The sequence below is a fragment of the Hetaerina americana genome, unplaced genomic scaffold, assembly GCF_022747635.1.
Source record: "Hetaerina americana unplaced genomic scaffold, ioHetAmer1.1.p SCAF_3, whole genome shotgun sequence".
Taxonomy (NCBI): Eukaryota; Metazoa; Arthropoda; class Insecta; order Odonata; family Calopterygidae; genus Hetaerina; species Hetaerina americana.
In genome coordinates, this window is record NW_027286874.1 from 48,823,212 (window position 1) to 48,845,959 (window position 22,748).

Sequence of the window (22,748 nt, forward strand, 5' to 3'; positions counted from 1 at the left end):
TTTTTTATTAACACATTAAATTGCATTGGCATGAAAACATTTCCATACAGAACAATGGTTATAACCATATGCTTTCTGCTTCTCGATGCTTATAGCTCCTTTTTCAGTGGTAAAAATCAGTCTCCATTATATTTCAAGAATTTTTTCAGCCTTCAACTTGTGATCACAGTATGGAGAGCAGAAGAACAGCCCAACCATAAGCCTCAAATTACGGTTCCTAGTGAACTAGTCAAGAATTATTTTATAGTGAAATACATTCCGAATACACAGAAAAAGAAATGATTCCTTAACTAGTCATTAATTTTTGAAATTCTAGAGTTATGATTAAAAAACCCACCCACAATTACGAGGACTATCCTGCTTGCAAGAAATTACCTTAAAAATTGATCATTCTGGTATTTTGCTGCACATTATATCTACCAATTATATCCTTTATAAAGAACTTAAGCATATACAATAACTGGTGTTCTCCATATGAACTCTAAATATGCCATTCACAATTATTCATAATCTAATGGCTGTTATGAATAAGAAACTACTTGAGCCATACCTGATTTTACTGGAACATTGTTATGAAACCATTCAACCTTCATGGTGGGATCTGACACAGGAATAAGTCTGCACTCAAAGTGCGCTCGCTGTCCTTCTTTGATCTCAATATTCTTCAATGAAGTGGTGAAAATAGGTGCTTGAGATGTTGTTTCCTCTATCATCTCACTTCTCTGAAACTTTGACCTGTCTTCAAGGTGATGTATCTGTTCCAATCCAATCTCATTCTGAGTGCCAGTCAGGATTTGTGCAGAACCTTTAGATTTGAAAAATCCAATTAGTAATCAATTTAATAAATTATTATGCTCACATGTACATATAAACTTCAAAAAGTTTGAAACTTCTTTTTCCTTAAGACTTAATAAAATTAGGAATGACTTTGTGAGAGTCATGGGTATCCATAATTAAAATAGCTCCTTAGTTGCTTTTTTCACTATGGATATCCTCTTTCTTTATTAGAATCTATTATACATACATGCTAACATTCATATGAGTGCGTGTATTTCAAAACTAATGTGAAGGGTTATTGAACAACACACTGGAAAGGAACCACAGAAATCAGAAAAGAAAAGGAAAAATGTGTTCCATGGCTTGCAAAATTAAGTAAAAGAGGATTTGATCTCATCAATATCTTTTAAAAGAATTGGATGCAAACAGTGATCTATAGCCATGGAAATTAACCAAGGCCAAAGTAAAGTTATGGTTATCATATTTTAATACAGGCTACTATTAAACCCAAAGCAGATGATTGTTTTATTACTCAAAATTAATTGTACTGAGATAATACAATTAATTAAAAAGAAGTATGCATGCTGAATAATAAACGGTCAGGTTACACAAATAAAAATATATGCCAAGATAACTATGCAGTTGATTCATTTTCTGCATTAACAACTTTAAGAATTAACACTGAATATAGTAAACAATTCAAACATGATCTGTTCCATGATAATAATAATAATTTAAGATATCCAAAGTAGTTATAAAATTTGCCATGAATTCCTACATTCGTTTTTGTCATTTACTTGTTTCTTGAGATTTGTGAGCCCATTGGTTCCTAATAGTTAAATTTTCACTCATCATCGGGTTAACCAAGGGATGAACCGAGATAGTTTACACAATGGCAAGGTCAGAGCTTGCAATTGTGTCATGAAACTGCACTGAATCATTATCATCTTTCAAATAAAAACTTATAATAAAGCTAACTCAATCTGAATTCAATTTTTTTGCTAAATTAGGAAAATGAAATTGTGCAATGAAAATTGAGAAAATGAAAAATATTATCACTTACTTTTGCAAGTCAAATTGCACTGGACTTCATCATATCCAACTAAGTTGACAGCACGGCAAGTGTAAACACCTGAATCCTCAGCAATGAGATCAATGATATCCAATGCCACATACCCAAAGTCATGAATAGGTCTGAAACGGTGACCTAGTTAAAAAAATATTGATGAATGTCTTTGTAAATTTCCTTAAAGGTTCATGAGAAAAATAAATGGGCTTGAAATATTGATCTCAAACACATTTTGGAGCAAAACTTGGTCATCTGGAATTAAATTTCACTAACCTACAGTAATAGGTCGTCCATTTTTATACCATTCCACCTTGAGGTTAGGATCAGTAACTGGATCCAACTTGCACTCAAAATGAGCATGGTTTCCCTCTCGCATGTTTTCTAAACTCTTAGGTTTTGTAACAAATTTGGGCTTGATGTTGACAACTTCATCCATATATTCAGTCTTACGATATCTTGAGCTGTCTTCCAAATACTGGATTTTTTCCAAACCACTTGGATGCTGAGACTCTAAAAGCAGATCTCTTTTGGCTGCAATATTTTTAAAGAAATAGAATATGTAAATCATGTTATGTATTTTTTTGCAATTCTCATACTACTTTCATGTTTCACATACCAATCACTTTAACCGAACAAGATGTAACTGCCTCTCCGAGCTGATTGCGTGCCTGGCAAGTATAAACTCCAGAGTCCTCAGGATAGACTCCCAAAAGATCCAAAGCCACATAATCAAAGTCATAGGCAGGCCTAAATCTATGACCTAAAGATATAAAGCATGCATCAAAGTTATTTTCAGAGCATGAAATAATAATAGCTTCCTCTGCTCTAATTATTTAGAATGAAATAAGGTCAATTTTTTATTAACTAAATTTAGAATTAAATAATTCTGATTATGTTTCATTTTATGACTATGATATTCATCTCAAAGAGAAACTTTATCTTATGATTGAATAAATTTAACACAGGAATGGTGATGCATTACATATTAATTAATAGTATTAATTAATATATGGATGATGATCTCAATCTAAGTTACAAGTTTCTTAAGTGGGTCTAAGCTCATATCATTCACTAACTATAATTCCCCCAGATAAAGATTAAACAAGTATGCAAAAGATTATAATACAACTGTCAGCATGTTCTTTTTTTGACATACCAGTTCTAACAGGATGTCCGTTGACAAACCAGTCTACATGCATTGAAGCATCTCCGACAGGTTGTAGTCTGCACTCAAGGTGAACATTGGTGCCCTCGACTGTTTCAACATTATGTAAAGGTCGAGTAAACTGTGGGGGTTGCATGACAGTAACATCTTCAACCATCTTCCTCTGGTATCTAGATGAGTCTTCCAACATTTGTATTTGTTCCAAGGCGGATTCATTTTGGGTCTCAGTTAAAATATCAGATCTGCTAATAACCTGAAGAGAACAAATTTTAATTGATTACCAAACTTTGAACTTGTATTTCACCAGAGATTACTGGAAAGTCAAGTCATTCTAAGATATCTGGAATAACTCTGATAAGCATAACAGTTGCAGCAATAACTTCTCAACAATTCTTTCCTAATCTTTTAAATTTTGGAGTGCGCTAAGCAGACTATGGCAAAACATTCAACAAATAATATAGGAATCTATGCATAACACAACCTCAAAGACTTCATATATTCATTCTTTTTTATTTGGGCATGTGGTAACTATAAGGTAAAATACACTTCCAAAATGAAATTATGTTGTACAATATTTGATTTAAGGAATGAGGCAACAAAGTAAAATTATATTTGCTGACATTTTAAACTTTCATTTGCTTGTGAGCTATATTAAATTGAATCATGGCCTTTTTACTATTCTTACTACAATAGTAGTACATAAATTTAACAAGATTCTTAGGAACATGAACATATTTATTTATACCTTACCTCATTAGTGAATAATTTAAAATAACATTGCTAATATGATGCTATATAAATAAGTCATTGAAGTTTACTAATGAATAATGCAATATCTTAAAGAGTAATTAAAATAATAAAATTCATTACTCACTCTAACGCATGATGAAGTATGAGCTGAGCCCAAGTGATTTGTAGCTCTGACAGTATATTCTCCAGAATCCATTGTAGTAGCATGGATGATGTCCAGGGCCACGTAGCCAAAATCATAATAGGTCTTAAATCGTGATCCTGAAAAAGTTTGCACCACATGAGTTATAACTGAAAATGCTACATAAATGGTTCCTTAAAATTCATAGGTTTGCAAAATAATTAAGGTTAATATCTTCCTTTTATGCTCCGTGGGTACTAATCATAGCAGTCTGATACATGGTTGACTTATTATGAAAGCATTCAATAAGTCCCAAATGCTAATTGTATTTTCCTAATGTTACTAAAACAACTGTGGTATTCACTATCTGGATCATTGGGCCACTGAACAGAGAGCATGTGCTCAAATCCCAATTATGTCTCAGAACACATACACTGGGAGTACTTCCTTAGAACAAAAATCTATAAGAGCAACATTTGGGGCTAATCCCTTTTTTAAGTGTTAACACAAAATGCTAGCCAATCGGAGCTAGTAGAGGCTAAATAGAAAGACATGGATGTTAACTTACCAACAGTTACAGGCCTTCCATTGAAGAACCACTCAACCCTCATAGTTGGATCACCCATTGGTTCCAAGCGACATTCCAAGTGAATGTTCTTTCCTTCGGCAACTGGTTTAGTATCAGTCAATGGTTGCACAAATATTGGCTTAGATTTTGATATTTCTTCAATGTGGTATTGGGGCTCTTGGAACTTGGACTCTTCCAATCGTTGCGTCTTCTCCATAGTGACCTTATGCATGCTTGAAGTGTCAATGCTGGAGCGTGCTGAAAACAAACAAAAAGGCTATTAAATGAAATTTCCAAAACTTAGCAAAAAACACTTTGATACAATACATTCAGCCTTTGTTTACTTGGTACATATGTACTTGGTTCCCATACGCCTGTCTTATTTTAATCAGAAAATAAATTCAGTCTGGATAACTTTTTATTTTCTAATCTGAAGTCTTCCACTTAACACAAAGCTTTAAAGTTATTACCCACCTAATAAACTCCCCTCATGCTCTTACACAATAAATGAATTATGATCACCAAAGTGCAGAAATGTATGAGAAACTAACGGCATGGAGGAAAACTTTTGAGTAATAAATGTGGGAACCACATAACTACTACTTGAACTAATCTCTATGGTTCTATGGTTTTAAAACTTACTTTCAACTTCCATTTGTGCAGACAGCTGTGCTTCACCAAGAGCATTTCTTGCAACAACTGTGTACATACCAGCATCTTCAGAGCGGACACTTACAATATCAAGGGCGACATATCCAAAGTCATGATATGTTTGGGTCCTACTAGCACTCATGATCACTTTTCCGTTGAAGTACCATTCAATCTATAAGAAAAGGGAGTGTTGGAGGTCAAAGGAAAATTGTCTTCAGGACTTGATATTTGTAATAATTGCAAGCATTGCTTTAAAATATTCAACTTATGAAATCTTGTTCAATAGGAAGAGAAAAAAATTAATTAACTGCAATTTTATCAATAAATGCTAACACTTAGCATTTCTTACTTAAGAACGGGCTTCCAAGGCAAAATTCGGGGGTAACTACCAATTTTATTCATCTGTTGACAAGTAAATGAATGTTTGGATAGCAGCAATTTGGTTTTAAAAACTTTCAGGTTTAGGAAGAGAGCATATTAAACAATACCCTTCCACCCAAATGATAAAATTCATTACGACCATTTGTACTCGGCTGAGCCAGAGCATGCAAGCACTTTAAGAAAATAGCAAGCCCATTTTACTGATGGTCAATACTTAATAAAAATAGTAAATACACTACAAACCTGTAATGTCATATCATTCTGGGGCTCAACCCTGGCTTCGAAGTGAGCCCTCTGGCCTTCAACAATTTTGTTTGTCCCTTTCAAAGGTCCTAGAAATCGGGGCTTTTGTGTAACAACCGACTCCTCTTGGACACTGTGGCTGTAGCGACTGAAAAGAAAGTATCTACGTATTACCAACATTCAAAATAACACTGCAAAGAGATACAGAACTTAAAGATGATTTTTGAATCATAATTTAATACTCCTACTTTACTCCTAATATCAAACAAAAAATATTAGTTCCCCATAAACAAACTTAAAAAAGTCTCTTGTTCTGAATTCTGACAGTAAAATTATGATACCTTATTATTTGTCTATTAAAATACTTAGCGAATTGAGCAGGTAAGGAATTCCATTTTTTATGTTTTGTTTTGGAAGGACGCAACAGAGCTTTGGATAGAAGCAATAGTACAATGGTATGAAAAGATCCTAAATATATTACCTGGTATCTTCAAGGTGTTGTATCTTTTCCAAACCACCTGGATGCTGTGAATCAAAAATGATATCCTTTTTGCTCAAAACAGTAAGTTTGGCAGCAGTGGTGGCTTGACCCATCCTGTTGGTTGCACGGCATGTATATGTGCCAACATCACGGGATGTTACAGACTTAATGGTCAATGCCACATATCCAAAGTTGAAGAAACTGGTGATACGAGAGCCTAGAAAATAACAACAGTTTATTTAATCAATGAGATAGGGCCAGAAATATGCGAGGAACATTTTCCAAAATTCTACCTTATGAACTAGCTATTTCTTTCCACCATTATTAACTCTGTCCATTTAGCTCATCTACCCTCTCAGTTCTCAAAATATAAACTAATTTCAATAATTGTCATTGAGTTAACTCTGTCCACACAATGTAGTCACACAACAGTAAATATATTCCAATCACCCCTCCAATAGAAAAAAATGAGTGGTATACTAATGATAATGTATTAGGCAATATGACATATTGAAAACTCAAAGGGTCCAAATTTACCTTTAATTCAATTTTCACAAATATTATAGGATTTACTTTTCTTTTTTTTACTAATTTCTTTTGTTTTTCATTTAGAGGATAATTAGCTATTTTTTCGGATTCTGGATTGAATTTCAAATCAAATCGCACTTCACCTAAAAAACTTAACATAGGTTAACAAGGAGGAAAGGAAACTTACACAGAATAAGTATTAGTTATATTAAATCCAATATCTATGATGAATATGCCACATTAACAACTTTAATTACAAATAAATTTTTCCCATTCAAAATTGGAAACAAGAAAGACAGTCTAACCCATCCATTGTATTACAGTAAAAATTGAGTTGCCATCCACATATCCTAATTAAATTTTAATTTATAATGAACTGAAAAATCCCTGACTTATATACCTGTCATATACCTTATATATCTGAGCCTTTTAATATAAATATTGACACATCTTTTAACTACCTATCAAAAAATACTCAAGTTTCAAGCATAATAAAATGGCCAAATCAACACTTACTAGCTTCCACTGGCTTTCCATCTTTGAACCATTCAACTTTGAGGCTTGGATCCCCCAAAGGTTCCAAGCGAGCCTCGAAGTGAGCAAATCCACCTTCTTTGATGTCAATTTGATCTCCAATAGGTGATCGAAACACTGGCGGCGATGTTGATTCAGGAACTTCCTGAACATACTTTGCTTGCATTGCTTGCTGGTAAGCTTCTAGTTCCTGTACCTTTTCGATATATCTTTGCTGCTCAGGTATTCCCAAGTCTCCTGTGACACTCGTACGAGCTGTAGTATTAGTGATACAAAAATATTTTCAATAACTAATCAATGCATTCAAGTAAAAAAATTATCAATTCTTTAATAACCACCATTTCCCTGCTACATCAAAATTATCCTACATACTTTAAAACCAGGGGAATTCAATTGTTTTGATTTTTTCTGGCTTAAGATGTAAAAAGCAAATTAAGGATTATCTGATCATTCTGTAACTAGGTTAGACTCTGAAATGATACACATTTTTGTTAAATACAGCCAAGCTTGCTGTCATCTTTCAATATTTCTTAATATAATATCTAGCATGTAAAAAGGCAAATATGATAAAAGTTTATTTTTTTATACATAGCCGTAATTTCCAGTAAAGTGTAAAAATATTTCTTAGTAGCTCAGTTTCTTCCCGTGATTGCATAATTAAGAATACAAAGCTTACTTTAATAGCAATGCTTGTGATGACATTTTCATTACTCTTAATGGCAATTACCCACCGTAAACTTTTAGTGAAGCAGTGCTTATTGCTTCTCCCAGCCTATTTACTGCTCTCACAGTATAAGTGCCGGCATCTTCGGCCCGTAGGTGCAATATATTTAAGGAGACGTAGCCGAAGTTGAAAATCGTCGTAATGCGAGAGCCTAGAAAGAACAAACTTGAATTATTGAAATGATTAAATAACTATCAAAAATTAATATATGATAAGGACGTTTGTTTATCAATGAGACATAATTATATGGCTACAATATCTCAAAGTAACGTAGCCACCTGCATGCCTTAGGTAGAATTTATTTTAGGTGCAGCGTACACAGCTTAGGCCATGTCAAACTGCTTACCTTGGTTACTTTTAAATACAAATTTAGTTTTCAATTGGAAACTTAACATAGAATGAATACACTTCATAAAAATAGCAAGTTATTTTGGAGAAACTGATGAATACAATTTTGGGCACTCACTAGCAGTAATAGGTTTTCCATCCTTGTACCACTCCACACGCATTGTGGGGTCACTGACTGGAGTCAGCTGTGCTTCAAAGTGAGCATTCCTTCCTTCCTGAAGCTCCCCTAGCTCCTGGAGTGGACGAATGAAATTTGGTTTCTGGGAGGAGAGCATGCTTTCATCCACACTTTCGGTACGCTGGTAACGAGAATAATCTTCCAACTGCTGTATTTGCTGCAAACTTGATGGGTGTTGAGTGCTCTGCTCAATTAGGGCACGAGCTAAAATAAGTGAATAATGAGAATTAAGTAAAAACATTAATGTAAATTGTCAACTTGAGGGTTAGGTAAGAGATGGCTAATAAAGGATGTGACACTAGATCATGACTATGATGAAAACAACTCTATACTTAAGGTTTCATTACTGAAGTTCCCATTTTAGTAACAGATATGACTTACTTATTTTCAAAACTATGTTAAGCCTTAAATGTTACAAGGTTAAATATAGAAATAATTTGATACCTTTATCAAATGTTTTTATTTCAAACCCAAAATTGAAAAAATGTACTCTAATATTATATTAACAATGAAATTGGAAATTCATACACTACGTTTCAACATAAGCATTTCCATTGATACATAAAACTCACCTGTTACACCTAATACTGCTTGAGATTCAGCGCATCCAGACAAGCTGGTAACTCTGCACACATATTCTCCACTGTCCTCTCTGACAATACTGATTAAATCCAAAGAAATGTATCCAAATCTGAAGGTTGTTGTAGCACGAGAGCCTAAAAAAATGGTTTTATCATGAAAATCAGGTTTAAGGTGAATAAATTCAGCTATATGATAATAAAAATGCATTTTAAAACACTTACTGGCTTCAAGGGGTCTTCCATTAACAAACCATTCTACTTTCATGCTTGGGTCTCCAACTGGTTCAATGCGTGCTTCAAAATGAACTCTTCCTCCTTCAGATTGGGATGCATTCTGAAGAGGTACAATGAATACTGGAGGAGGCCATATCTTTTCCTCTTCAGACTGAGGAACATGAGGTTTTGCACGCTCTACATGCCTCAGGAAAATGACCTCTGGCTCTGATGGCAATCTTGAATATAAATTAAGTAATTTAAAAATTGAAAACGGAGCAACAGTTTCTCGTACAAATTTTAAAGAATTTATCATCTACTCTGAACTTCTATATTTGATGGTAACCCTAACCATGTAAATTCTACTAAATGTGAGCACAATCCATTAATTCTTAAGAACACTTGGTCACCGGCAGCATATCAATGGAAATGGCCATCTCAACTTCTAAGATGGAATTGTTAAGGCAAGAGAAAGATTATTGTGTCCTGAGACTCTTAATTATTGCAAACTTTTAAAAAGCACACTTCCAAGGTTTTTTCAAAAGTTTATAAAAATAAATTGCAACACCATGGAATACTGTGAAGGTAATGAAGCCTTGTTTTTATACAGAACCACCATGACTAAGTAATATAAACAAGTAATAAGAAAATAGTAAAATTCAATACAAAATTGAAATATTTAACTATTTAAAAACTGCAATATCCAAAATTTGTGATTTGTAAACAGCAATTATTTCAAAAGATACCAAAAAATTCATTGAAATGCAAAACCAGAATTGAATTATCACAGCATAATTACTATAAAAGCACAGAGGTATCAAAGAACGGTGAGCAGAGATTCCTACTTATTTCACTTACTCAACAAGATGAATATCAGGGTCAACATCAAAACATTACTGTGCAAGATGGACTTCATTAACATTGAAGAAGCATTTACCCTATTACCACAATGTGATGATACCCACATGTATTTCTCTATTATCATACGAAATAATTATATTTTTCACGCATAAATATATTTATTTAACAGTATCATTTGTATCCCGTGTTTATTTTTTTAAATTAGGCAATACGCAATAATTTTGGAACCTAGTCAATCATTAAAAATTTTTCATAATAATATCACATACTCAGGTTCAATGACTTTTGTAGGTCGAGGCAGGTTCAGTTTTCGTGGTTGTGGACTGGACCCTTGAGGGGTTTCCACAAACAATCGGGCTCTTGTTGCAGTGGAACCTGCCACATTTTGAGCTGTGCATTGATACCAGCCAGCATCCATTGCACGTGCACAAGGTATGTCAAGAGTTGAGGTTCCACTATCCAAGGTCGTGATATTTGCTTGTAAGCTTGGAGAGATCTGAACCCCATCCTGGAATTAATATTAACAAATGGTTTTTATTTACAATTTTTACAAAAAGGACATATAGCATTATAATTATGATTACTGTACCCATTTTTTAATATTTCAATCACTACCCAATGAGTAGTCAAGCACAAAATTCAATCATCAAAGCATACGGATAGCATTATCTAAGTAGCATACCAGCAATGAATTCTTACCTTCTGCCATGTAATTCGAGGTGCAGGAGTACCCACAGCTCGGGCAGTAAGTACCACTGGCTCCCCCTCCTTGACATTGACAGTGGAAAATCGCTCCACAAACTTTGGTGCTACCACTTGTTCCTTCTCTATCACCATCAGATTGCACTACAGTAGATGATAACAAGTAAAAACAATTAATTATCAAAATACAGTAAACCCTAACATAGTGTGATTCAAGAGGTCACCAATACCCTTAATTTCATATAACTTGGCTTACCACTCAAACTTGTTGTATAAACTTAAATATACATAAACTGTAATAAGTGAAAAAGGTAATTTACAATAAGTTCATATCACACTGAACAAATTGTTAGCAATTACTAATGCATATTAAGGCCAGTGTGTACATAAGCCATACGAGTAATACCAATTTTCAAAACTTATGATCCACAAAACCAATTGTTTGAGAGTCATTAATTTAACCTGCTTTCAAATTTAGAGAGGGATTAGAGGTTACAAGAATAAGAAATTCTTTGGCAGTTACTAATTATTTGTATATTGTGTGCTTCTTAGGGCAACAACACAATATCTTGAAAGTATAACATGCCATTTCATTATTGGCATTTAACTTATATGAAAATCCAAATTATGCAAATTTATATGCTCAACTTTTCCATCATATCTTGACACAAGCATTAAAAATGGCATACATGAAATGTACTGGCATACACAACATCAACATGGCAACATCCATTCCCAAGACAAGACACAAACCCATGACCTTTGGGTAGGCAGGTGGGTGCATTTCCCAACTGACTAACCTGACCATCCAATTCTTTAATGGTATTTGCACAGCAAATTCTGTATATTATGTTACAAAATTTCCACCAGGATGAATAAAGACTGATTGAAATGAAAGATATCTTTAACAGTTACCAGAATTTAAATAATACCAAAGATTTTTCTTTTTTCAAATATTATTTAAAATATTTGAAGTTTTTATTCTGGGATATCTAACTAAACTTAGAAATAGAAATGCGATTTTTTTCATTCATAACCTTTCTTGACTCTCAAGAAACAAGTAACATACCTGAAAGGATGTCTCTCCACTCTTGTTTCTTGCCACACAAGTAACAACACCATTATCCGAGCGGTTTACGTATGTTATCATCAGAGCATGGCTGCCAGACTCATTCACAAGTATTTTGTGGGTGGCATCATTTACAACTGGTTGACCATTGATGTACCATGTCACATCAGGGTATGGTCGACCAGTAACACGGCAGTCAAAACGTGTCATCTTCCCTTCTGTCACCTCCCGATCTGCACATACACGTACAAAGTTGGGAGCTAAGCTCTTGCCACCAGAGTCTACAGTCTCAAGTACTTCTTGTTGTTGTTGTTGCATGTATTGTTGCTGTTGCATGTATTGTTGTTGTTGCATTTGCTGCTGTTGTTGCTGCTGGAACTGAGGTTGTTTCTGCTGCTGCTGAGGTGTCACTGCTTGGGGTGCTTTATTTAGGTCAGGTTCTATGGCTAAGTATGCAGATGACACAACACAACCTGTAACATAAAACATTGATTTTTAAACATCATAATTTGGACTGAAAAAAAATATTATGGGTAAAATACATCCACGAAACACACGGGTATTAGAAAAAAGGAAAAAATGAGTCTCGCAAAAATGGAGTGACCCTTTGCCATTCCTTGAAATTCTTTGAAACAGCTCTTTTCAAGGTCAGCCATTACCCTGCAATCAATCAACTTTAAGCTACCCATTAGCAGCAACTAACTAGTAAAAGTAATAAAAGTTTATTCCAATATTTGCCATGCAATAGCTTAAAATTATAATTATATGTCAATATAATTTATTCAATCTTGGCAGAGCTAATTCTTTTAAATTACATTAAATCTTTTTAATGATTGATTTATGACACCTTGGCCTAATTTACAGTGCTGAGCTTGTTACAGCTTTGAAGATGATAAGTATTTGTTTTTTTTTTATTTAGCAAATATAGATATAGACAAATTTAGGTACCATAGAAATTCAGGTAAATTTTAAGAATGCAATCTGAAACCTAATATTTACAACAAATAACTGCATAAAAATGTCAGCATTTAAATATTTTCCATGGCAAACTATTTTATATAACAATAAGAGAATACAAACTTCTATAATAGTACACATTAGGGCAAATTTAGTTTAATGAGGTGGAATGGGAACTTAATGAGTGATCAAAAAAGTTCTTTCTACAGAATAAAATAATTCATTTCAACCTAGGTTTTTATGCATTATATCATCATCAACTAATCACGCATATGCCAAAATAAATAATTATTTCAATCAGTGGAAAAAGTATTATTTTGACCATTCAGTATATATAGTCCATGTTTAACCTTACTGCACACCTTGGGTATTTTCTGCCAGCAAAGTGTAATGACCGGAATCTTCAGGGAGTGCGGACAGAATCCTCAATGTCGCTAATCCACTAGAGTAAGTCATTTGACATCGTTGCGACGCTTGAAGTCTTCGTCCATTTTTAAACCAGGTCAGCTAGAAATGTTAAAACAAAAATATGACATTCTTCATACTGAGCATACAATTCGTATTATACTCAAGACACAAAAACTCAATTCATCACCATAATTTACAAGCAAAATGAAAGAATCAAATGTCAGGTGACAGGCTTACTCTTGGTTTTGGATTTGCAGCGACCTTAGCCTGGAAAATAGCATCAGATCCTTCCACCAGCTTGGAATTTCGAGGTTTTTGAGGAATTTGGGGTGGGGCTACAGGTCCAGCAGTTCTGTCAATCACTGTGGATAATTCAGAATCTGCTTCTCCAATGAATCTTCGTGTGAGAGACTGACGGAATTCTACTTCTCTGATAAGTCGGTATTCAAATGTGTCTACCTTGAAATCCTGGGAGATAAAATAGTGATGTTAGAAAAGCTGGAAGAGATACACTGTACATTTATGTAAAAAAGATTTTAAGAAAAGTAATGAACATATTGGTGAAAAAATACTATGAATCTTGCCTATTTAGAGAAACTTAAAAAAATACAATTGGATAAACTATTTCAAGTATGTAAGGTTTATTGTCAATATTAATACATTGACTGATGAACAAAGACAAAATTTACATGACCTTAAATCTCAATTATGCACCCTATCAATAAATACTAATATTAATTGAATAACCATAATCCAGGAGCCTTGAAAATAATACAAGTCTCCAGAAATTCATGTTGACGATTTATTGCATATGCGAGTATTTCCATAAATTTTTCACCAAGCCTTAGCTATTGGAGAAGAAATTAACTAAAAATAAAAAAAAAATTTGTCATGATACCTAAAATTTGGTGTTTTGTATTTATTGCTCAATATCACCAGAGATATACAATATATTTCTTGGATGTGATATCCATTTCACTGAAGTGAAAACATCATAACTGATGGCAAACTAGCAAAGGCAGAGAGAAGTTCAATCAACCAAAGTTAATCAAGATTTTCCTCTGAATCAAATATGCAGTTGAGTTTTTCATTAATCAGAACTGTATTAAGAGCATTATTACCCTGGATTTATCGTAATTGGTGTAGTTACTCCTAATTTCCAATGTGTAAATTTAAAGCACCTTAAAAAGTAATAACATCACACAAAAGACATTTCCTCAAGCTTGACTATGCTCATGAGCTACTATTTTTTTTATCAGAATAGTGAAATTTAAATGAATTTCCCAGCGGCACAATAAGAATATACATCTTTATTGTAAGATTTAAAAAAATCCAGATTTCAGTCCTAAGAATAATTAATAAGGGATTCCATAATGCAACTACAATTCTCATGCTAAAATGGTAAAAAATTACCTCTTCAACAACGGTTCCATTGGTATAAGAGGTTACTCTCCCAGATGTTAGTGAGCCACTTGTTGAGTAACCATGCTGTTGCTGTACCCGTTGTTCAGAAGTGCGTTGGAATGAAGACTGCATTTGTGTACCTAATTATTGAATTAAATTATACATAAATTATTACTACCAAATAATTAGGTGTGGAATCAACTTTGCTTGAGGAATTTCAGAGCATGCAAAAGTGCAGATGAAAAACTAAAAAAATTTAAAACTCTTTACCATTCTATTCTACAATCGAACATGAATACATTTATGACTGTATGAAGAAATCACTCATACATGAAATTCTGAGAGAAAACAAGAGTATGGAAAAACTTTTCTTCTACTTCATCTCCAATTAGGTATGCTTATTAGCACACGCGTAAATAAATTGGTGGCAATAAATTTTCCCCCAAATAAAAGGTTTGTATTTCAATGTTTACACTTCAGACAACTCTCAGATTATCAAACATAACAAATGAAAGGAATACAAATTGAATTGTGTCCAATTCCACTGAAAACAACCAATCCTTTGTCACTAATTATTTCTTGTTTTGGTCATTGTTTTCACTTAACCTTGGATAATTAATGGTAAACAATGACTTAATTGTATCATTCTTTGCACATAAGTAGCACAATGAATCTAGAATCATTTCATATGCATAATTATAACACCTATTTATGACAAAAATTAATCAATAATAAGAAATAAATATCCAATGGGGGTCAATAAAATGTTGGTGGAATGGACCTGATGAAATCAACAATCAAGGTTATATTTTTTCAAATGCTTAAATTACACTAGAAAGTAGTAACATTTTCTTATCAATAAATGAAACTTTAAAAAAATTTAATATTCCATAAGTCCTGCGCACACATTTTTTCAAAGAGAGTCAAGTAAAAGAAAAATTGATAAATTCACATACTTCTGTAATCAGCACTTCCAAAAAAGGATTCTTTACATAAACATTCCCACAATTATATTGAAGTGATTTCAAGCATGCATAAGAAGTGCATGAAAGTATTCAACTACGACAAATGAAGGAACATAACACTGCTACAGGGGGAGAGGGTGCATCAAATGGAGCATAAGGCATGCAAAATTTCATGTTTCATACAGACAAAATTTCAAAAGAACCACAAAGTGGAATCACAAAAATGAGATTCATGTTCAAAAAGTGCAGAAATATGTAGGAGGTTGTATACAAAATATATATCAGTTTTTGTTTTCCCATGAGCATGTCAATTAAAATAAATAAAAAAAAGAACACAAAAGGAGAAATGCAGATTTGAGGAGAGACACTCTAGATAACAGGGTTTACATCAACCCTATTGTTTGCCAGGGAATAAAGTGCAATAAAAAAATCACAATCAATCAGCACAAATCTTTAAAAACCATACTTCTTTGCTCAGATGATTCAATAGTCTGAGAAAATTCCTTCCTTATACCAGCCTCTTGCATCATGGTCTGCTTTTGAGTTTGGACCTGTTCACGCTGCATCCTCATTAGACCTGTTCATACGTTTGTGCATTTATATATACAAAATTTTCCAGTACAAATTTTTCTTTACAATATAACACTTGGATCGAGTTATTCACCATGAGTACTCAAAGATTGGCATTATGAAAAATTAGGCAGAGTGATAAAAGATATTTAAAAAAATTGGAAATAATAAAATTATCATAAACTCATAAATATTATCCAAACGATAAAACATTAATGCCTTAATTTAGTGAGTGGCCATTTGATGAGGCATTCCATCATTTAGATTGCTATGATGTACTAATAATCCTCATTTATTTGACAACTTTTGAGATTCCTATATTTTTTGATAAATAATTAATTCTTTTAAGATTGGTTCAACTGCTTTTGAGTGCAAAAGCACTTATGTAGATACAATTATAGGAATTCCATCATGCTGCTAGTGAAATTTTAATTCAATAACTATAATACAAACCTTCTGGTTGAATGAAGACAGAACATATTGCTTCCCCATACTGGTTTCTGGCTGTACATGTATACTCCCCTTCATCTCCAGGTCCAATTGAATTTATTAGTAATGAAACACTGCCCGTCTGCTGGTCGTACTTCATCTTGTATTTATTTGATTCTACAAAGAATAATGGGATTTTCATAATTAGTTTAGTATCTGATATACAGCTCAAAACCAGCTATAAAAATGAATATGATAGATCAGAAGAGTTGGTGATTCAAACATTTAATAATATCTAATAAACAATTTATTTACCGTGCAAGGGTGCTCCTTTTCGTGTCCATGAGACTTGTGGTTTGGGATTGCCTGTGACCTTGCCCTCAAACAGGGCATCACCTCCTTGAGCAAAACGTGCATTGCGAAATATTTGCTCAAACACTGGAGGTGAAGCATCTCCTGGCCTCCCACCCATAATGGCCCTGGAAGTGGGAATAAAACATATAAATTAGCAAATTACACTAAAATCTCCACCTTGTGAATCTGAAATAGATAAGGAATTTTAAGATATGAAAATATGCCCATACATTTAAATGAACCTTCACCAGATAAACAGTTAATTACTGTTAAATATCGCCCACTCCCTCTTTATCATAGATGCCATCATATTATGTGGAAAAAGTCATTCAAACACTATTAATGTGTTCTTTAAGAGTTAGCATTTACTTCAGTTAGGCAATGACTCAGACTGTCTATCAGTCCAATAATGAATTCCCCTTCAACTCTTCATTTCAAGCATGACAGCCGTAACTTCTATAACTTTTTAAACACTTAAACTGTGTTAAACTGTTGCAGCCACGGGGTAAAATTAGTTTTTAAAACTGAGAAATTAATGTGTTCAATTAATTAATGTTCCTCCATGATAAATAATGAATCCATAGCACCATATGTCAATAGGTTGGGTATCAAAACTTAAAAAATAAATTAGAAAAGCTAAAACATGTCAATCCAATTTTTGTATTTTGATTCCTACACTTGTCAGGTTAGATTAGCAAGAGTGACTACATTTGACTAAGTTTTAAAAATTACATGGTTTCCACAGAATAAAAGTTTTTCAATGTCATGATTTTTCCAGTTTTACAAAATATTTTATTTCATTCAATCACATCAATATTCATTTGAGAAAAATCCAGATTTGTTGCGAACACCAATAAAACCTCATGACATTACCCTGATCAGGTAAATTGAAACCTTGCTGGAGGGAAACAATGTAGACAATATTAAGGAGATTCAAAGGTTTTGCTAAACAATATTCTATGAATAATATACCAGGGTTACTTCCAACATTGGGATAGACGCAATCTGCTGTATGAAGTCTTTAAGGGTTTAGTTCAAAGAGATCTTGACTTACTGCTCAGTCAAGTCCAAAACTTATGGAGCAAATCGAAATCCTTTTAAAGCATACTTAAAACACACTGAATCAATTTTTCTTGGTAATATTAACCACTCTAGTCACTTTATCATTGAGATTACATGAGTCTACAATTTCCTAGTAAAAATATGTAGCATCATAAACAATTATGTATTCGATGTATATGGTCCCCTATACATTAATTGATCCGATATATTTGAACTCAAATCTTATCTTTGGAATTTTCTCAATGCAGTCTATATCAGTCCTAAACAATATAAATTTTGTTCAAAGAAGATACTCAATTAGCCAGTCACTGAATAAAGGTTATCCATACAAATATATTTTTGAATTAATATTAATCACAAAATTTGATTCACTTTGAGAGACAGTTGTGGCTAATATTGCATAGAATTCCATTATATCAAAGAAAGAAACCAACTTGGCATTTCAACTGAAGAGAAATTTTAATGCAAACTAGTTTTGCTGCATGGCTTCATCAGGACTGAACGTTTTTCTATTCCGTGGAAACACAATGTTTGTTTCTTCCCTTTCATTTTTTAAATTTCTAGAGAGGAAAGATAAAATGAACATTACCATCACGATAACGAATGTTTCTGCATAAATTTCCTTTTAAGACATGTACTAAATTAAAATGTTTTGCAAAAAATAATGGTAATTGCTTCTCCATTATGAGCTTTCTCTGATCTAAAAGAATGACTTTTGAAAAGGTTTACTTTCTCAATAAGTTTATAAATTGATTTAAACTGCCATTTGTTGAGTATTTTTCAGTGCAATCATTGTAAATTTGAAAACAAATGCACAAGCTGCTTACATGTTGATTGTAAATAATAGTGCTAAGTAGTTACAGCTATGTCCTGAATATTCATTTCTCTTTGGAGCCTTTTTCTTCCCAAGAGCAAATTATTAAAACCTGGAATCAACTGAATGAAGAAAGATCTACTTTTGGGCCTGACCTGAACAAATATTCTCCAAAAACATGTTTCAATCTATCATCCAATATTGCATTGCAGAGTAAATGTGAAGAAAAAGAAATGCATTTCAGAAAATTAATGATAAATAGTTTCTAGAATAATCACCTCTGAGGAAGCAACGTCCAGGAGTTAAAATTAACCCCATTAAAGTTTTTTTTCTTTTAGTAAACTTCCAATGTAAAAGGGAAGGGTGATTGTCAGGTTCCAAAAGAAAACCGTATGCTGAGAATAGAGAACCATTTTTGAGAGCTGTAAATACTAAGTGCAAAACTTCTCCACGACCTACAATTAGTTGCTTTAATCCGTAACTTTACTCATAAAGCGGCAACAGAAACCATTGACAAATTTCGGATTTGCTCGGTAACAGTATTTCGCACTTCAACAGTTACCTACTTCAATTGAGAAAAATCTGATTCACCACACACAATTAAAATAACTCTACGATACTGTAAGGGTAGGCCTTTTAGTTCATGGCAGTGAAATTCGTAATATTTTGACAACAACTAAGGTGGATACAAATTCATTAATACTACTGTTTTTCAAGCAGCAGCATACAGCAACAATCTCATGTTCTAGATCAATCTGTATGATTTCTATTTTAAACGATATGCTTTACACGGTTACTACTGGCTCTTTTTTAATATAATAAAAAGGAAACAGAAATAGCTAATATTTCATACACTCAAGATTCCCATAATTGATTTCATTCCCAGTCTGTTAACCTCGGTTGGTGTCATTGCATTATTTTCTCGTTCGATCATTTTACATTAAGTGTGAAAGAGAAATTCAATGCATTTAACCACCATGGAAATGCTAGTGTATTTGAAAATATAACTTGGATGTTTAATCTGAGCTACGTACTTAACAATAACCTGGTATTTATTCAAAACAATACGGTTTTTTTTACTTAACTGTTTACATACTAACTTTTACTAGGAAAAGGCACCATCATTGGACGATATGGAAAATATATGACTTTTTCAAGATTATTTATAGGGCTAATTATAGTGTTAATTCGAAAAAAGGATGTCAACACGTACTTGCAATACAATAATCCTTGATCTCATCTTGCACTGGGTGATGCGATTTAGGTATTTTGGAAAGCTGCTTTGAAGGGTACACATTTTTTGCGAATGTTACAGATGCATATAAAACTGCAACCCACAAATTAATAAGACATTGAACAATACGTGTCTTCCACAAGTAGATGCAGTGACAAGTAAGCTTTCGATTTTTCAGCCTCATCACGGGATTAGCGAATTATCTAACTAGGAAGTATTCAACAAATAATATTGCGTTAACTCCCTTTTCATTAAAAGTTACACTCCTCGGAAAAACACAGTACTTTAGGATACATTAACTCTGACCATAGAGGAAACGAAGCTAAATAAAACTGAATTATTTTAGTTTTGTCTCACCGAAATCAAGAGTAATTTTAAATGTTACCACATGAACACGCATTCTCAACACAGCGACGTTATTGGTCAATTGGGCGGGTCAAAAACTACTAAGAGCCAACCAAATTTCAATACAAATAAAAACTGACTATTCTCCCCCGTTTGTAGCGGCACAGTTGAATATGAAAAGTTTTGGGGAGTTTATATGATGCACCCTGACCTATTTTTAAAGGCAGATATTTATCTTTAGAGGGGAAGTACTATAAAAATGACGGACAGAAATAATAGTTCTGCGAAAGGTACTATATTGGCCAAAACTTTTCGCAGTGAGTGCACGCATGTTCTTAACTATTTAAGTTTATTTTTTATATGTATAGCCTTAAACTTCGTGATGTGGCATAACTAGTCGTCCTTCACCGTTGGCCCGTCGATGAAGTTCTTTAAACCCATGTATATATAATACGTGTAATTTCCGGAAGCCGTGTTAATTTGTTTCATTTTTCTTTGTGTGTTCCAGTCTCGTTCTTGCTCTCTTAAAGACAATATTCATTGGTATTTTTACCGGTATTTACGTCTCCATTTTTCAGTTTTATTTCAGAAACGAAAATTCTACGCTCCCTAATACATGATGAGTTCATTTTTTATGTGCATTATTATTCCAATAATGTAAAAATGTAGAACAATTCTGCCCTGTTGGCCACTTGGAATTCTAATTATAAATATGATAAATACAGCTTGAAAATGTTTTACTAATTTTATATTTTAAAAACTAGCTATATAAAATAAAATGATTGTATTGAAATATAAAAAAGGCTACATTTAAAAATAACTATAAAATGGGATGGAATCGACAGCAAAATGCCATTTTGCCATTAAAATATATGCTGATTTTGGCAAATCCGTATCCTAAATATTTTATATAATTTCATTGAATGCAACTGTATCTTTTTCTACTCATACAGGGTACCATATATTTGATTTTATTTAAAGAGAATTATTAAACTCTAGGAGAGCGAAGACTGACTGCCATACAAAGAAACCACAAATGCTAAAAATATGACTTTACGACTTAACTATATTCTGGGAAAAAAATCAGGTAAAATTTAACTCTAACCTGGGGTTTTGGAAATTGTTATGTATTTAGCTGCAATATTTTTGCAGTTCTAATATTTTAAGCATATGTTGGGGCCTTCGTCTTAATCCAGCCTATAAAAAGTGCATCATACTATTTTGACTTGGGCATAAATGTTAATAATTAGGAGAGAGTAGAAGTATTGTTTTTCCAAAATTTTACCTGGACCATAGGTATTAGGCAGCTGTTGAAACAGGTATAAATCATACAAATATTTAGGGTTTTAAGTTGATAAACAAAAACAGTTGAAATTCATTGCAAATAAAGAGTAATAAGGACTCCTGTTGTTATAAGGTAAAGAGATGACATAAGATAGAACATAGATAATTATTTTGGGGTTGAACTTCATGGGTGATCTCTTATTATACAAAGAGTACAGGTTATGCTGAATTGAAACTTTTTTATCAAAAGCATTAAAACTCAGCAATATATTAATTAAATGTACATCAACAGCTTTATATTTATATTGGCTCAAAATAAATACTCTCACTTAGTAATGATAACAGTAAAGACAATTATTATTACTTGTACAGGTTGTATAAATTGAGCTCCTACAACCCACAATAATAATTCACACATAGGGAGAATATGAGAGGAAGATAGAAGGGTAAAGAATAATATACAGAGGCATAAGGAAAACAAGTTGTTACATTTAATCTAGATTTCCCAAAATCAAAAATTGCAATTTATAATTGTGACATTTGACAATTTGATTAAATTTGTAAAATATGCAATATTTTATCTTTTTTACAGCTACTTATTCTTGAATTTTTTTAAATTAAACTTACATTGGCTGTGGAGAACTTCCATACAGCATGCCTTGGACTGTGAAAGATAAAAAAAATATGAATTAACTTTTTAATTATGAAGAGCCATAGAAATAAAATAATAAATTGTACTTAATTGCTATAGAGCACATTGAAAAAACAGTTTAACTGCTGAAAACATGGAACAGACAAACAAAAAATAGCAGTGAAAACTGTTATATCCCATGCATAATGGCACTCATCTCATAATAATTTCTCTCCTCACACTTTATTATATATGTCCCGTCCCTACAAGCAGGTTTAGTATATACTACCTCCCAGTACCTGTCTACGATAGATGGATTCAGGAAGTACAAAAAAAATGAAATGAAG

General features: G+C 32.9%; 1 protein-coding gene across 8 annotated transcripts in view; it reads right to left on the bottom strand.

Annotated features, from left to right (window-relative positions):
• Window positions 1-22,748, bottom strand: part of sls (sallimus) — a 249,950-nt gene that overhangs the window by 191,486 nt on the left and 35,716 nt on the right. For 7 of the 8 annotated variants that reach the window (XM_071587296.1, XM_071587295.1, XM_071587294.1 and 4 more), the window contains exons 2-26: window positions 22,398-22,434; window positions 16,993-17,156; window positions 16,702-16,854; window positions 16,145-16,255; window positions 14,723-14,853; window positions 13,547-13,777; window positions 13,264-13,408; window positions 11,945-12,417; window positions 10,873-11,019; window positions 10,443-10,681; window positions 9,322-9,551; window positions 9,091-9,234; window positions 8,459-8,722; window positions 8,000-8,143; window positions 7,251-7,523; window positions 6,207-6,423; window positions 5,726-5,873; window positions 5,093-5,273; window positions 4,451-4,708; window positions 3,886-4,022; window positions 3,003-3,264; window positions 2,463-2,606; window positions 2,120-2,377; window positions 1,841-1,984; window positions 551-805 (exon numbers count right to left, since the gene is read on the bottom strand). In XM_071587296.1, coding sequence (XP_071443397.1) covers window positions 551-805; window positions 1,841-1,984; window positions 2,120-2,377; window positions 2,463-2,606; window positions 3,003-3,264; window positions 3,886-4,022; window positions 4,451-4,708; window positions 5,093-5,273; window positions 5,726-5,873; window positions 6,207-6,423; window positions 7,251-7,523; window positions 8,000-8,143; window positions 8,459-8,722; window positions 9,091-9,234; window positions 9,322-9,551; window positions 10,443-10,681; window positions 10,873-11,019; window positions 11,945-12,417; window positions 13,264-13,408; window positions 13,547-13,777; window positions 14,723-14,853; window positions 16,145-16,255; window positions 16,702-16,854; window positions 16,993-17,156; window positions 22,398-22,434 — 4,890 coding nt within the window. The remainder of the gene's footprint in view (window positions 1-550; window positions 806-1,840; window positions 1,985-2,119; window positions 2,378-2,462; window positions 2,607-3,002; window positions 3,265-3,885; window positions 4,023-4,450; window positions 4,709-5,092; window positions 5,274-5,725; window positions 5,874-6,206; window positions 6,424-7,250; window positions 7,524-7,999; window positions 8,144-8,458; window positions 8,723-9,090; window positions 9,235-9,321; window positions 9,552-10,442; window positions 10,682-10,872; window positions 11,020-11,944; window positions 12,418-13,263; window positions 13,409-13,546; window positions 13,778-14,722; window positions 14,854-16,144; window positions 16,256-16,701; window positions 16,855-16,992; window positions 17,157-22,397; window positions 22,435-22,748) is intronic. The other variant, XM_071587293.1, reaches the window with a different exon arrangement.